This window comes from Epinephelus lanceolatus, chromosome 12 (genome assembly GCF_041903045.1).
Source record: "Epinephelus lanceolatus isolate andai-2023 chromosome 12, ASM4190304v1, whole genome shotgun sequence".
Lineage (NCBI taxonomy): Eukaryota > Metazoa > Chordata > Actinopteri > Perciformes > Serranidae > Epinephelus > Epinephelus lanceolatus.
In genome coordinates this window covers 23,398,475-23,415,407 of record NC_135745.1, presented here as the reverse complement: position 1 = coordinate 23,415,407, position 16,933 = coordinate 23,398,475, and the positions used below count along the sequence as shown (strand labels likewise).

At 42.2% G+C, this 16,933-nt stretch overlaps 2 protein-coding genes across 4 annotated transcripts; both read left to right on the top strand.

The window, feature by feature from the left end:
- Positions 1 to 53: 53 nt before the first annotated feature.
- Positions 54 to 7,456, top strand: LOC117271616 (caspase-3-like). 3 transcript variants are annotated; one of them, XM_033649906.2, is made up of 7 exons: positions 54 to 316; positions 1,912 to 1,989; positions 2,778 to 3,127; positions 3,244 to 3,278; positions 4,914 to 5,019; positions 6,117 to 6,663; positions 6,833 to 7,456. In XM_033649906.2, the coding sequence occupies exons 3-7, from the start codon at positions 2,785 to 2,787 to the stop codon at positions 6,978 to 6,980; spliced, it is 1,179 nt and encodes a 392-aa protein (XP_033505797.1). In that variant the 5' UTR covers positions 54 to 316; positions 1,912 to 1,989; positions 2,778 to 2,784; the 3' UTR covers positions 6,981 to 7,456. The 3 variants fall into 3 exon arrangements, with proteins under 3 accessions (XP_033505797.1, XP_033505796.1, XP_078029258.1); XM_033649905.2 differs by lacking the exon at positions 1,912 to 1,989; XM_078173132.1 differs by lacking the exons at positions 54 to 316; positions 1,912 to 1,989 and adding an exon at positions 823 to 1,506.
- A 2,089-nt stretch (positions 7,457 to 9,545) lies between these two features.
- catip (ciliogenesis associated TTC17 interacting protein) lies at positions 9,546 to 16,045 on the top strand. The gene is made up of 9 exons (XM_033651356.2): positions 9,546 to 9,808; positions 11,977 to 12,162; positions 12,250 to 12,305; positions 12,426 to 12,512; positions 14,210 to 14,377; positions 14,464 to 14,588; positions 15,124 to 15,200; positions 15,288 to 15,355; positions 15,656 to 16,045. Exons 1-9 carry the CDS (start codon positions 9,700 to 9,702, stop codon positions 15,839 to 15,841), a joined length of 1,062 nt encoding a protein of 353 aa, XP_033507247.1. The 5' UTR covers positions 9,546 to 9,699; the 3' UTR covers positions 15,842 to 16,045.
- Positions 16,046 to 16,933: the final 888 nt, after the last annotated feature.

Sequence of the window (16,933 nt, the reverse complement as noted above, 5' to 3'; positions counted from 1 at the left end):
TACTCCACAGCCAACAGTAAGATAGCACCACTCCTCCACTAGGTGGTGGTCAAGCACCACACTCACGCACCTCCATTGTCCATTGTCAGTTCACTGTAACTGACTGACCCAAGGCATCGCTTGCACACGGCAGATAAAACTTGAGTGTATGAATGCAGAATTAAGTAGAAGTTACTTGTAATCCTGCAGAGACGCCAGGTTTCCTCGGGTATCAAACAAAACCTTCAGACGGATCTCTGACCTCCGAGGTTTGAAAACGAAAGCTGCTGCTGCTGCTGTGACGGACACGAGGACACGAGGACACGGGATCTTCCAGGTACAGTCCGCCTAAAGTGGAGACAAGACTTCTGACCTTAAGTGACTAAAGCTTTATGTAATTATCACTTTATTATTGTTGGAGCTGTGCGAGAGTTTCCAAGTTAACTTGTGATAATTATCATGCCATAATCGTAGAAATGGTTTACTTCCGCTCAGACTGTAACGTTACTAACGTCAGTTTGAAGGACCTGATCCCAAAATACAAAACCAAATTAGCAGGAATTTCAGCTAGCTAGTTAACTATATGTTAAAGACGTGTTGACTTGTTTGGATACAGGCGTGCTTGATGAGTGATGACGGTTAAGTTGTGCATACAATTTGGATAAGTATTTAGAAACTGTATGTGTTGCATATATGCATGTAGTAGGTTGTTCATGAGAATCTACTCATTGAGTTTTTTGGAGGGCTGGACAATATGCAATATATGTATACACTGATCAGCCAAAGCATTAAAACCACTGGCAGGTTAGTGAATAACACTGACCATTTTGTTTCAGTGCAATGTTCTGCTGGGAAACTTTTGGCTCCTGGTATTCATGTGGATACCACTCACTTGACACTGCTGTGAACCTAGTACACCCCCCTTGATGGCAACAATGCACCTTGATGGCAATGGCCCCCCAAGCAGAGCAATGCGCCATGCCACACAGAAAAGCTAGTGAGGAGTGGCCTGAAGAATGTGACAGAGAGCTCAACGCATCGACCTGGCCTCCAAATGCCCCAGGTCCCAATCTGATTGAGTATTCGTGGGACGTGCCTGTACCCCAGAGGTACCCCCAATCCAAAGTGGGGCCTTTTTGGTACGGACTTGGCTCTGATATGCCAAGGCATGGACATGGGACCTCTGGGGTGTGCTTTGGAGTCTGGCACTGGGGCGTTGGCAGTGGATCCTTTGAGACCTGTCAGTTGTTAGGTGGGGTACTGGCATGTCCCATGGATGCTTGATCAGATTGGGATCTGGGGAATTTGGAGGCCAGGTTGATGCCTTGCACTTTTTGTCATGTTCCATGGGCAATTGTTTGTGGTGAGGAATGGTGCATGTTCTGCTGAGGGAGGGGCCCTGCCATCGAGGAGTGTTATTGCCATGAAGTGGGGTCCGCAGCGGTGTTTGGATGAGTGAAGTGCTTCAAGTGGCATCCATGCCAGGACCAAAGGTTTCCCAGCAGAGCATGGCATTGTAACGAAATGGTCAGTATTGTTGACCAATACTGTTATTAAAACTCTGTTACTATGTTACTCATGAGTAAAGTACAAAATGATTAATCGTACTGTCACAATATGTTACAAAAATCTTTCACAGTTTGTATCAACCAAAAAAAAACAGCACTGACTGGTGTGCTTTACTAAACTCATCAGGGGCAGAAATCCCGGTGGGGACAGGGGGGACATGACCCCCCCTTCAGTAAAGCTGTCCCCCCCTAGAATAATTTGAGACACAATTAATAATTTTTGAACAATGCAGTAGTATTTATTAAAAGCACAATGTAAGCGGTGCTCATTATAATCGCGCAATAATGTGCTATTTAAATCTTAAAAGATTTAGTCCCCCCCTCCCATTCCTAGTAGTGGTATATCCCACACTCTTTCCAACAGGCAGGGCTAGCAGCCGTTAGTACTTGGCAGCAGTTGCAGCGTGTGGCTGGAACCGTTTCCCACATCGTGCATCACCGGGTAAGATGTACACTCACACAGATACAGTTTAACTTACACAAGTTACAACACATCCCATTTACTGTTACAACAAGCCCCAGGCTCAGGCTTTTACGCACGACTATTACGCACACTTTTGAGGTGCGCAGTGGCAGATCTCACAGCACACTGTTTATAAACCAGTTCACCAGTTTAATTGCAGGAAATGTTTATCTCACTGCCGGTAAAAAACCTGAAAAAAAACAAACAAAACGGTTTGCTCCTGCAGCCAGCCACTGATGAAGGATCCATTCCACACACCTGAGCCAGATGAAAAAGAGGGAGAGAAGGAGAGAGTTTCTGTCTTTGATGAATGAAGCCTTATTGTTTTGCTGCTATTAAACAATGAGAGACATGTTTTCTCTGTTTACTTAATAGCATAAATATTCACACTACTGCGCACGGGGAGACAGAGACCTGCTCTTCTCCAGACACACTCAGCACCTTGGACAGCACGGCGCACCTGACTGTTGTCGTTGTGTACATGTTAATTTGATTTCAATCATTTTGTTTTAAATCTGGACATGTGCAGGTGGACTCAGCCAGTGCTAAGAAAGGTCCTATGCCTGCCTGTTGGAGAGATAGAGAAAAGATTAAAGCGTCAAATTGCGGTAAAAGATGTTGTATAAAAGACAGGCTACAACTTTTTTTCCTTGTCCCCCCCCCCGGAATTATTCTCTAAAATTTTACTGTTTATTGTCCCCCCCAACTATGAAATGGGATTTTCGCCCCTGAAACTCGTTCTTTTTGTCTCTATTCCTCAATGTCAGATTCAGCATGTCAGCCAAAGACACAGTGAGACGTAATAAGACAACCATCCAGACGACTCTGTGTGGAGACCACAGGCTTGTCCTCAACAAAGTTCATGAGAACAACCTGATAACTAGTCGTGAGTACAACAACCTTAAAAGCATCAACAAAGAAGATGTAGAGGGTCACGTCGTTGAGCTGGTGGATAAGATCATGAACAAAGGAGAAGACAGCTGCCAAGCCTTCCTGAACCTTCTGCAAACTGATGACGACATTAAAACAACTTTCCCGGAGCTGAAGAACATACAGCTGAATGACCCCTGCCTTTTACCTATGCCTGTCCAGGCTGCTTCAGTTGACGACAACAGTGGTAAGTTAAGTTATGGCATAGATATGACTCATGTGCCAGCCATTTGTGTGTTTCACATTAAGTCTTAGAGGTTTTATGTTTGGAGGTGTAACTCTGTTTCCCTCTGATTTCCTCAGATGTTCTGCCACGAGACAACAAGAGGCGAAAGGAGGTGAGGGTTTTAACTGATGCTGAAATAACAAATGCTTGAGCCTGTGTTTTTAATTAGGCTTTGTTAAAGCTGAGGCAGGCATTTAATTTGGGGGTTAGTGGGCAAGAAAACCCATAATAAACTCTATAATAAGGATAAATAAATAACAACATAATAATCCCATCATAAACTTTAAACATAACTTTGAAAACTGATGGGAGGTCATTGCAGAGAGAGGGCGTTCCTTTTGTCTGTTCTCAAAATGCAGATGTGCGTCCCTTTAGTGAAAGCCTGATCCAATGGTGGAGAATCCTGAGGAGAAAGTTGTTATTCCAGCATTGGCATCAACTGCCTACACTGCAAAGGTACCCAAAACAGGAAGACAGACTCTTAAAAAAGAGACTCTAAACGAAAAAAATATCAGCAAAGTGTTTCAGAAATGGAGAGAAAATCTTGCTAACACATTAGCCTTATGCTAACCGGAGCCAGAGGGTAAGGAGCTCCTGGACCTCATTGTTTTTCCCAATTTGCGGACATTTTCGACTGCTGTTTTTCTTCTTTGAGTTAGCTGCTGACTACAAATAGCTACTTTTTAAATCTTCCAGCAGTGGGTCGCACTCTTATTACATCATCAAAAGGTTTATACAGATGTTGTTTTGTCATCGTTTTTCCCATTGTCTAATCGGGTGATTTGAGAGGCAGGCCTTCTGTGGTAGTCACGATAACAAGTTTACAGTTGGCAAACAATGGAGGAGAAACTGGTGGTAGCTGTTGCTGGATACCCAGAGCTATACGGCCCGACGACAGACAGCAGGTTGTCAAACTGCCCCCGAGTCATCCTTAAATATGCCTGGACACAGCCATCATGAAGGAGAAGCTCCTGGACCAAATGGTGGTACTCCCCATGATCCACCTTCTTTTTAGGGTCTCATGTACCCACACAGATCTCTGTTTCCCTGTGCCCAGCTAACTGTTTACTGACAGCCTCTCACCCTCAACCAGAGCTACAGCAACTTCCCTCTGCCTCAACATTTTAGAAACTAGATACAAATTACTATTAAAGAACTAAATTAAATAAATCAAAGTTAGAGGAAGGTTAGAATAAGGAGGTGAGTCCATGGTTGCTTGGCAACAATAAAAAGGCACAGCAAGCGTTGTTGTTTTTTTTGTTTTTTTTCCCATAGTGGCATTCAATTAAAAAAAAAAAAAAAAAAGCAGGCAGTGCAACACGCCTCGCATTTCACAACCAGCAAAACACTTTCTGTGTGATCGGGGCCTAAAACAGTTTCATCTCGTTGTGACTCTTTAATCTGAACTGGACTTTAAACAGAGAGAGAGCAGGCAAAGAGGGGCTGAGTGAATGAGCTGTTCACTACTAGCTGAATAAATCAGTGTATTGGAAACAGTGCTGGGGGGAGCTGCAGGAGGAGGATGCATTTTTAAATTCTGCTGGGATTTCTTTGCCCTCTTCCAGATTTCTGCCTACCTCAGTTTTTAAGAGACACAAGACATGCTTATTATCCTGTATTAACAAATAAAGTATCAGCTCTGTCATAAAGTCATACCTCATTAGATTTTTAAGTCTTTGAGCATGAATTATTGTAATGGTTAGTTTTTTTCATTATGTGTTTGTGCCAAACCGTTTCCTGTTTTCAGGATGAGCAGTATGAGTTGAACAGCCAGCCTACCGGTCTCTGTGTGATCATAAACAACGAGTTTTTCATGGATAACACATCAAGAAGCGGAACTGACAAAGATGCTCGTATGTTTCACAGTCGACAAATTCACAGTTTTACACTATTTTCCTGTTTGTTGGTGTTTAAAGCTTAAATGGACAGTTCAGATTTTTTGAAGTGGGGTTGTATGAAGTACTTATCTATAGTCGGTGTGTTAGCAACAGTAGATGTCTGTCAGTACGCCTCCAGTCTGGAGTCCGACACCAGCGCTAAAATCAACCTGCGTAGCTGTCCCTCCATTGTGACATTAGAAAGTGTCACATTTATCTTGCAAGTGTACTCTTCTTTAATGTTTTGTTTACTTCCTGGATTTTTCCCACATGGAAATTCTGACCAATCAAGAGCAGCTTTCTCGCTCAAGGCATTATATCTGGTCTTCTTGTTAATGCTGCCGTGAGAACACAAACCAACTCTTGGTAATTATACAACTTTGTCATAAAATTAGACCCTGATTCGGAACAAAGCAAGACAATTCTAGGTCTGAAAGCACCCTGAGTGTCACATGACACATTTCTAAATGTTTTTTTTAAGGGTTAGGGCAGTATGTTATCATGTAGTTGCATCAAGGATCTTTAACGAATCACGTCTGATTTAAGGATCATTTTGATATTCTCATGTACGGCGGACCAGAATGTTTGTGCAACAGTGCAGAACCACAACATGTGGTGGAGTGTGCCAACGCTCACATCACACCTCCAGCAATTCGGGCTGTCTCTTAATTTCACCCTAAATAACCTTTAGGGGGGCCCAATATACCCTGTTCATTATTTTGAACTGGTTTTGCAGTGTTAAATCACTGACAGCGAAATATAATGGCTTCAGTTCCTTGTTGAAAATCACTGTCTGACAGAAAATATTCTCAATATAGTGCACACTCAAACTGATATGGATGGTTTTAGGTAGGACTTTTTTTTAGGTGGCTACAATGGGTTTTGCTGCTGACCCCGTCCACATCAGTGGATTGCTTAGCATCCGTGTTGGACTCCTGCTTGCTTCTCCAAACTGCCATCTACTGTAGGTGATACACAGACTGTGGATAAGTCTCATACAACTCCACTTCAAAACATCCTAAGTATTCCTTTAACCAGGGATTTTTTTTTTATTATTATTAAATTTCTCACAGAAAGTTTGGCGGAGGTCTTCAGCTGGCTTGGGTTCAGAGTGCTGATGTGTAAAGACCAAACCAAAGACCAGATGGATCGCGCCCTGCATTGCTTTGCTGCCCAGAGTGACCTCTCTCAGCTGCAGGAGTTCAGTGTTCAGGAGTGGTCTGGCAGCGGATTCACTGATCTCCAGGAGGCTCCTAAGCACGGCGATGCCTTCATCTGCTGTATTCTCAGTCACGGACACAAGGGTGTCGTCTTTGGGATTGATGGGCAGCCCCTCCCCATTAAACAAATAACTAGAACTTTCAAGGCGACCGATCAGTCACTCCTCACCGGGAAGCCCAAAGTGTTCCTGATCCAGGCCTGCCAGGGAGGACTAATGCAGCGAGGAGTGTTATTAAAAGATCTGCAGGTTGATGATGCTCCCTTACTGTCCATCCCTGAGGAAGCTGATGTTCTGGTCGCCATTGCCACTGTTGAAGACCATACGTCAATTAGACACAAAACATATGGGAGTTGGTTTATCCAGAGCATATGTCAGGCGCTGCGGGAAGGCTGTCCGAGGTAAATGTGAAACTCAGAATTGATTATATAACTGTAGATTGAAATATCCACAGTGTTTTGTAGATCTAATGATATGCTCGTCATCATGTAGTGTATACTGTACACTTGACTTAATCATAATGTGCCTGAAAGGGATTGTAATATGTTATTGTTCTGTATTTTGTTCAAGGAGTGAAGACATTACCACCATCCTCCACCGAGTGAACGATGAGGTAGCCCGTAAAGAGGGAAGCAGTCAACCTGGTAAAGCGAAGCAGATACCTGAAGTGAGGTTCACCCTGAGGAAGACACTTGTGTTGGCCCCACATTGCAACTGAAGCGTCAATCACTAAAAATGATGCAAACACACACACGCTGTATCTTTTAGTTAAGGATGGATAATTAACTCAAGGGAAGGGTTTTCTTAAAACATGCTCTTTTGTCTTTTTTATCATTATAAAATTTTATATTTTTAAATCATCTCACTGAATTATTGTCTTTTGTATTGTCACTGATTTGTAATACAGAATAAATCTGTTTTTTGCTCCAAGTATGAGGATCACTGGAGGGTCTAGGTTTTTATGAGACAGCATTAAGCAACACATTCTCACTCCGACCTTGTCACATATCGACGTTTGGTCATGGACTTTCCACATCCGCATACGACGTGCAAGGTACCCTGGGTGTGTTGGCTGTTGATGATCTGGGACACCGTGTCAAGTTCTCTTCTTTCAAAATACACTTTCAATTTCACAGGAAATTTAACGTTTACATACAGTATCTTTCAAAATAAACACACTATGTTGGTACAACACCATGAGTTGACGTTTTTTTCCTTCAACAACAACCACACATGGTCAGGTTTAGGAAAAAAGAACAGGGTTTGGCTTTATAATCTTATAGGACACCCAACACCGCTCTCTCGGGTGAAGGTCGGTGTTTGTTGGACCCATCCACCCCTCCCGTCTGCCCAGTCGGACCTTCGCCACCTTAACTTTCATCCTTGTCCCGCCACATTTCCCCCTGACACCACCGTCCAACAATGCCTTTTTTCGTTGGTTTCTGACGCTGCAGGTCACTGCCCAAGTGTCGGATTGTGATGACTTCAGAGTGAGGCTCTATTAATAAAAGCTTTATGGATTTATACTGTTTCACCAGAAATTTTTACAAACAGAAGCCCTAAATGCAGAATATTAGTGACATTTGCATAGCCAACAAACTTTTGTGTATTTATTTATTTCACCCATTTTCAACCAGGTAAATCCTGAAGGCCATTGGAAGACCAATAGTTGATTCTTTGACTGCTTTAGTTCTTTATTCTTGATAATAAGTGTATTCTTCCATCCTTTTGTACCTTTTTATGATGATTGAATAAAGAAAGTTTAGAACGTTCTCTCAATTTATTTTCTGTACTTTTGATCATGTTGTAAATATAACTAAGAATGTCAATCTCAAAGTACAGTCCCATTCCCTAAGCTATTTCTTTTTTCTTTTCTTTTTTTTTTTTTTTAGAGAGATTTACCGTTTCACATTTTGAGTATTTAAGCACATTATTCAGTGGTGTAAGGAAGTTACAACAGGCCCAAGTGCTCACTATTAAGAAGGGCCTGTTGTGCATGTATTGTCTTGACAGACAATAGAGACTTGACATTGGACAACATTAACGTAGATATTACCCAGCAATCATCACTGCATAGCATATCTGACAAAAATATCAAAGAAAGTAATAAATTAATCATTTGATAGAATTGTTTTCATAGTTTATTTATATATTTTATAGCCTAGAAAGAAAAAGCATATCATTTTGTTTTTAGATAACCACTGGCTATTTAAAAAAAAGAAAAAATACAAATAAAAAAGAAAACTGACGCAGATGGATTTGCCTCTTTTTAATTAATAATATTCTCTCTTTTTATCATTTATCTTTGGACACAGGTATATTTCCAAGGTGGCAATCTGAATAGAGGTGTATCTTGTTTACGATAATACCAGTATTATTTTTAACATCATATGTAAAATTTATATCGTGATCCTCGCCATATTTCAAATTGCTAACATGCTGATGTTGTACTGTGCTGAAAGTGAAATTATCAGCGACGCTGCATTGGTTCCAAAAGGAGGAGCAGCTTCAGTAGTGTGGAATAAACTGTGGCGTCCTGAATGTTTTATGAACAGACCCGGACTTCTCAGACTCTTTTAGTGACTTATCAACTATGTCGTCAAGTAATTTTGTCATAAATCTTTGGTAATGTAAAAGTATATGACAAAAACTATATGTGACTGTGTGATAGTTGTGGTACCATAACAGCCTGTCACAGGTTACAGCGTGATGATTAGAGGAGAAATGGCAGAGCATAAAGGTCCAGACGGGAACAAAAAAAACCTCAATCATTTAGGATTTTGCTAAAAGAAGGAAATCACCTGTTGATTTATATATATAGATCCCAGGGGACATTTTTTGTATTTGGGAGCTGTTTAAATGTGTAATTTGAGGTAGATTTTATTTAGTTGAACTATTAATATTGTATACAGAATCTGAGTTAATGTTGTTGTGTACTAACTAAAGAAATTAGAAATATTTTTTGATTACTTTTTACTGAACATTTGAAGGCAAACTGTAAAACTAGATCACTTATGGTTGCAATTTTATGTTCTTAAATTATTAATATTTTGGGTTTTTTTTTTTACTATTTTATCATATTGTCAAGAATATTGTTATTGCAAAAATACCCTGAAATATGGTGATATTATTTTAGGGCCATATCAGCCACCCCTATTAGTTACGGTACTGTAGTTTAATTTTAAAATTATAACATTCGGCTGCGCACATACAACCGTCTTTACGGTACTGCAGCGTCGTTGCTATGACAACTTGTCTTCTCTTCCGTATCGTAAAAGAGGCTGTGTAGACTCCGCAGCTTCTCATTAAAAGGGCTATTGCCGTTAAAATAACAAAAACAACCGAGCTGTCACCACAGAAGTCTCTCGTATGAAGCTGTCCCGACAACACTGGGACTGATTTAACCATCGGGAGTATCTGCCGTTAAACACCGGCTAATGATGGAAGCCCTGCTGGAAGACGAGACCGCTGCCGGGGCTTCAGCCGGGACTGAAGAAGAGGAGCCGAAAGCCTCTGACGAAGCTGTCAGGTTCATGTCCAGTGTTGGTGAGTCTGTCACTAAACTCTGTAGGCTGGTTTGAAGCGTCAACAGGAGACAGAATCTGCGGAGTTAGTGCTCACCACCTGTTGGTGGCACATCTTGAATTGGCCCAGACCAGGGCCGTAATCACCTGTTCAGCATTAGGGGGCCCATTTCCAGTCACAGCCCTGATTCTCTGCACAATTAGGCCAAACCTGACCCACCGAGTTTGGTTCAGGCCAGGCTGTAATTTAACAATATTGACCTCAGGTTGGGTTCTCAACAATTCAGCAATGTTTTTTGTTTGTTTGTTTCTTCTTTGTTTATGCAGCTGGTTGTTCATGCATGAATGGCAGGAGTTTTGATGACTGAATCAAGAGTGGAAGATGGAGAAAGAGGAGGGGACTGTGACTGTTTAATTGTTGTTGTTGTTGTTTTCTTCTAGACCTGCCCCCTGCTAAGAATATTCCTAGTCGATGAATAGTCATCAATTAGGGCCATTACTCGACTAGTCACCCGCATGTTGGTGAAGATTCTCAGTTATCCAGGTCATGGTGACCATAGGTGCTATATTGTAGGCCACTGGACTTGCTTGAGTTTCTCTTTTAGTAAAATCCTAAATGATTGAGTTGGGTTTTTTTCCACCTGGACCTTTATGCTCTGCCATTTCACCTCTAATCATCACGCTGTAACCTGTGACAGGCTGTTATGATACCACAACTATCACACATTCACATATATGTAGTTTTTTTGTTGAGCCATGAGCGTCACATAGGTTTACATTACCAAAGCTTTATGACAAAATCACTTGACGACACCGAGTTCCGTGTGCTCACGGCGAGAGAGGAGAGGGAGAGACGCTGTGCTGCTGCCAGAGGAGCCGCTGAATGAGTTCCCTCTGAGCAGTAAGACAATAAAAGAGTCTGAGAAGTCCGGGGCTGTTCATAAAACATTCAGGACGCCACAGTTTATTCCACACTACTGAAGCTACTCATCTTTTTGGAACCACAGCAGAGTCGGTAATAATTTCGCTTTCAGCCATGCTTGTTGTTGCTGTGGGTAACAGTATGACGTTTTTTTCATTATGATATTAAAAATACTACTGGTATTATCGTGAAAGGAGATGACCCCTACCGAGGGGTGTAGCCCACTCTACTGAACCTGTCATGTAAGAGACGACAGACTTTATAAAAAAGCAGATGAAAGAGAATAAGGAGAAGTGTTGTGAGGACACACATCAGCCTTTAGCTTGTAATAAATGTTTTAAATCGTCCTTTTATAAGTTACTGCCTCGCTACAGTATGACAAATTTTATGATGTCAACTTAAAGTGAGCTTCTCCTGTTTGAAAGAGCAGCAGCCGCCACTGATATCTATTATATCTTAAACTGCATGCAATGATATTGTTTTAAACTTCTAACTTTTTTATTACTTAGGCTGCCAACTCAGATCTGGCCAGGGACTGCGGATGAAAACTAGCTTTTTGGCTAATTCCGGTATATTTACAGTTCACTTTTCATTAATATGCATTGTCCCTGATAAATAAACAAATAAATAAATAAATATATATATATATATATGTGTGTGTGTGTGTTTGTGTGTGTCAAAGAATCAATCAAACAATATGACCTAACCGAGATAAACAAAAATCACAACAGACAAAACAAAGCAAAAAGAAAGAAAGAAAAATAAATAAAAGTGTAAAGGTTCACAGCAGCACAGTTCTCAGGGGGAATCAGGTATGTTGAAGAGATTGTGACATATTGAGCACATAAACCTACATGGAGATGTGTTACGAGACCTCAGTCCATGCTAGTCCATACAGTCCACTCCTAAGGGCCTGGGCCCCATCATTTTCAGTATAGTCCACAAAAGGGTCCCAAATGTGAAAAACCTTGAACAGCTGGTCCTTGAGCCAGAAGCTCACAGCTTCTAAAGGTACTTCCATGGTGCTCCGGATCCAAAATGAATCCGTAGGAACAGTATCTGAAATCCACTGAAGAAGAACTCAGCTCCTTGGACTAAAAAGAAGCACCAACTGCAATGCTTGAACAAGAAAAAGATGATTAGTCCAGAAATCAGTCTTGAACTTGGTTAAAAATTATCTTGAAAAGGTTTTAAAAAGCATTAAAGTTAAGTGTCTGTTACCTCCCAACACCCTAATTGTGGTTCATGTTCTCCACTACTGCTCTCAGAGCCTGCAGAGCTGCTGCAGTGTGTGTTTCCAGACTCTCTGGTGACTGTGTCAGAGGGCGGCCGACACCTGGGGAAGTTCACTGTGATGGTGGAGTTTGCCCGTAGAGTCCAGCAGCCTTGTGTGCTGCTGCATGCTCAGAGCCAGGGAGCCATTGATGACTCCCCCTGTGGGACGACAGTGACAGGTGAGGAGAGACAGGAGCTGTAAATACCTCCATTGTTTTGTGACAGTGTAGTTTATCTTCATGTCCTGCTTTCTTTGTCCGTTTAAGCCTACCTAACAACAGACCTGGAGGTGCTGGAGGAAGATTACCATGAGTACGTCAAGGTGGGTCATCCTGTTTGACTTTAACACACATGAAAGTGAAAACTTTGTATCATGGCACTCTCCTAATTTTCATTCTTAAACCACGTGTCTGTTTTTACTCTCACTGAATCCCCTTCTCAGCTCGAGGGCCACAGTTTGGACAAGAGGTATCACATGGTGCAGCGTGACGGGCAGATGGTGATCGATAAAGTGACCACTGTCGGCGAGGTGAGAGCAGAAACTATGGAGTGGGCATCAACTGATTAAACAACATTAGCAGAGGTGTAGATTTGGGGGGGACACAGGGGAAGTGCACATGCCCCCAGATAAATAAAGGTAGCAGAGGACTTTTATTCTGACAGAATTAAAGAAATTTATAACATAAATTGATGCAGAAAAGGCACAAATTGGTGCACAAACAATCTCCAGAATGAAGGAAATTAAAGGTTTATGCTCAAAAATGTCTGTAGGGGGTGTCGGTAGTGTAGTGGATAGTGCTGGTGCCCCACACACTGAGGCGATTCCTCTCTGCAGCGGTTGCAGGTTCAACTCCGGCTTGCGACCATCTCTGCATGTCTGTCCCATTCTCATGAACGTGATATCTCAAGAACACCTTGAGGGAATTTCCTTAAATTTGGCACAAACATCCCCCTGGACTCAAGAATGAACTGATTTGATTTTGGTGGTCAGAGGTCAAGGTCACTATGACCTTACAAAACATGTTTTTGGCAGGAACTCAAGAATTCTTACATTAATTATGACAAAATTTAACACAAATATGTAATGGGATAAAATCATGAGGTGATGGCATTTTATATCCACAAGGTCAAAGGTCAACTTCACTATGACATCATAGTATTTTATTAAAACTAGGGCTGACAAGAAATTTTGAAAAATTGAATCTAATTATTGACATGCTCGGTGATTAATTAATCTAAAATAATTGCATGCATCATTTTTTGCTGTGAAAGTATTTAAAAAACTTTAGTTCAAATGAATTTTGGCAGATTTTGGACACAATTGTTCCCCTTTCCTCTACTCAGTTTGCGTCTGAACACCTGGTCGAGTGTGACTTGACAATGCTGGCTGCTAAGCGCTAGCATCAGAGGCTGTGCTAGCTCTGGGGAGTTGCTGCTAGATGTTTTGTGTTGAGGTGATATTTCAAGCTTCTCCAGCATGGTGATGCAGTGGTTACTATTGTCGCCTCACAGCAAGACAGTTCTTGGTTTGAACCCAGAGTGGGGGAGCCCATCTGTGCAGAGTTTGCATGTTCTCCCCGTGTCAGCGTGGGTTTTCTCCGGGTACTCTGGCTTCCTCCCACAGTCCAAAGACATGCAGGTTAATTGGTGACTCTAAATTGTCCGTAGGTGTGAATGTGAGTGTGAATGGTTGTCTGTCTCTATGTGTCAGCCCTGTGATAGTCTGGTGACCTGTCCAGGGTGTACCCTGCCTCTTGCCCAGTGACAGCTGGGTCTGGGATAGGCTCCAGCTCCCCTGCAACCCCTAACAGGATAAGAGAATGCATTATTCTTTCTGTGATTAATTAATTGGAATTAACATGTTATTTTGACACCCCTAGTTAAAACACTTCTCTGGCGATCACTCAACGTCATATCTCGGGAACAGCAGTGGAAACATTTGGTCAGATACTGAATTTGTGACTCTAATCTTGGGCGTCCACCTTGAAACTGTGCTGACTGTAGATCTTCTGTGCTGGTGGGGGAAGATGCATGTGAAGCATCTATGTTTTTACAGACATGGATGTAAACTGTGAGAGAAACATGTCTGGTCTGCTGAGGCATGGGGCGGTAATCTGAACATCGTTCTGATAACTGTTAAAAACGATTTCATACCAACATTAACCCTGCAAAATGTCAACAAACCTGCTGTTGTGAAGTCACTGTAAGGTGTAATTGTGGGTACAGGAGACGAAGAAGGAGAGTGTTTCTTATCCCATGTCTGTCCTGAGAGGACTGGTTACCGAGGGGTCCAACTTGCTTCTGATGCGCCTGATCGCTCTGAGGAAGAAGATGCCAGAGCACATGACCTTCATCTCCTTCGACCAGGGATTACACATCATCCACACCACTTTTGTAAGTGATTCTGCCAGTGAGACCTCTGGGTCATTCTGTGTGCTGTTTAAATAGTGAACTCTTATGATCTGTTTCTCTGTGGTCAGAGCGAGCTGGGCCTGAAGCAGCTGGAGGTCGGGGGTGAGTCTGTGGAGGTGTTTGGGGTGGAGAGGATTGTTCATTCGGTGGAGGACAGCCCCACCACCTGGCAGTGCTACTTCCTGGCTGATGGGTAAGCTCAATGATGACATCACATATTCAGGTTCCTAAACTTGTTGGACAGTTCTGCCCAACTCAGGGATCAAACAGCACAACTGTTGATTGATTTAAGATACACCCTCCTCGTGCAGCTTCATACAGTAACCCAGTGTTTCCAATACACAGATTTATTTAAACTTATTTCATTAGTAGACCTTCTGTCGGCAAGGATACACGTAAGGCTGTCTGTCACTGTTTTTGTTTAAGTCTCCTAAAAACATACTTCTATCCGAAAGCATATCCTGATTTTATCTGAGCTGTCTGTCTATCTTATACTATCTTACCAGAAGCTATTGTGCACAGATATTAATACAGGTGTGCCTTGAGATTGTGGTTTGCCCTTTGGTGTGCTTTTGGGTACAGAAAATTTAAAAAACAGTGCCCTTCACAACACGGCTGCATCCTCAGCGAGAAGTACATGCATTTGTGTCTTCCATGCTTTGTAAATCACTTTGTAAAAAAAATGTTAATATGACTTAATATTTGAGCAGTGTATGTTCTGTGATCAGGCACTTGGCCAGCAGAGTGCAGGTGGGATCACCAGTCACCATGAGGCTTCTGCAGCTGCCATCACAGCTGGAGAAAGGTAACGATTCCCACACTCATAAAAACTGTTAATCTAATGAAACAGTCAGCTACATATATTGTGTGTGTGTGTGTGTGTGTGTGTTAGGTTTTGAGAAGATTCCTCTAGTTTGGGAAGAAGACATGCAGATGCACTCCCAGTTCGTGGACAGAAAGGTAACCAATGATTCAAACCGACTGTACCTGAACTCCTGTACATTTTATCCTATGTATATCCAGGCACAGATGCTCAAGCACCTGCCCTTTTGCTCTCTGTCTAGATAAGTGCCCTTTTTGCAAGATGTTTTTTTCTGTTTCTTTCAATCATTTTCTATTTAGTTTTTTAATTTGGCCCGTGGCATCAGTTCTCAATTAAGAGCATGTTGTGTGTCCGACCACTGGTCCTCTCTCTTCAACTGTACTTGTCGTCACAGCCACCACAGAATATGAATGTGTGTTGATGTCTCGTTGTGGCAGGAGGAGCTGAAGGCGGACCATGCCTCGTACCTGAGACGGCATCCAGAGATCCGTGCCCTCATATCTGACTTCCTGCAGTTTTTGCTGTTGAAGAAACCAGAGGACACTTTCCAGTTTGCCAGAGAGTACTTCCTCCCTTTCGCCTCCCGCCGTCCTCCAGAACAAAGCCCTGAAAACACACTTTAACAGCTTCCTGTTCCCTAATCCTTTTAACTTTATATTGGATTTTTTAAACTGCATTTGGCTACGTATTTTTTCCTGAGTGACAGGTGACTAATAATATGTAATGAAACATGGTGGAGATGAACAATAACTTTCAAACCTGAGACTTCACCTGAGCTGTGTGACCAAAAAAACAAAAGTGATCTGAATAAAATGGCGTCTTTCAAACAGTATTTGTAATTTTGTTTTGGTACCCTGTCATTTGTATTTGGTCAGAGCAGTTAAAGCAATCAGGCGTCACACGTCTTCAACCTGGCGCCTTTTTCTCTAAATTTTGCCAAACCTCAACAGTGGTGTTTAGTCTTGAGCCTCCCTACCTAGGCTGGCTATGGACGCCAAAACCATAAGAGTCAAAGTCTCAGAGGAAAATGAAGGAATTAAATAGTGTGTGGACAGATTTGTTTGCTTTCACTGCCAATGCTGCAAAGTTAGAAGTACCAAATAATCATAAATAGCCCGCTGCAAAGAAGCCATCTTGTGGTAAAACATATTTTTGAATGCTCATTTAGACCTATTAATACAACCCATCCTCACTCCGAAGTCATCGAAATCCGGCGCTTTGGCAGTGGCTTGCGGTGTCAGACACAGAAGAAAAAAGTCGTCTACGTGATACGTGGCCGGTTGCCATTATAGTTTGACAGTGCACGGCGTCAGGGGGAAATGCAGTAGGACAAGAACGATAGTTAAGGTGGCGAAAGTCCTAGTGGGGTGGGAGGGGTGGCGGTTGGGTCCAACAAACATTGACTTTCACCTGGGAGAGCGGTGTTTGCGTTGCCTAAACCTAAGTGCTTTTGTTGCCTTCACCCAACCACGTGTATTTGTTGTTGGAGGAAAAATAAAACAACAATTTGCAATGTTTGAAGTGTATTTTGAAAGAAGACAATGCATGTAACAGGCAGAACTTGACACTCCGTCCCAGAACGTCAACAACCAACACACCCAGAGTACCTACAGAGTATCTGGCCCATGACCAAACGTTGATATGTAACAAGGTCGGAGTGAGGATGTGTTGATTAATGATGTCCATAGGCTAATTAAGACTTAATGCACAGAGTT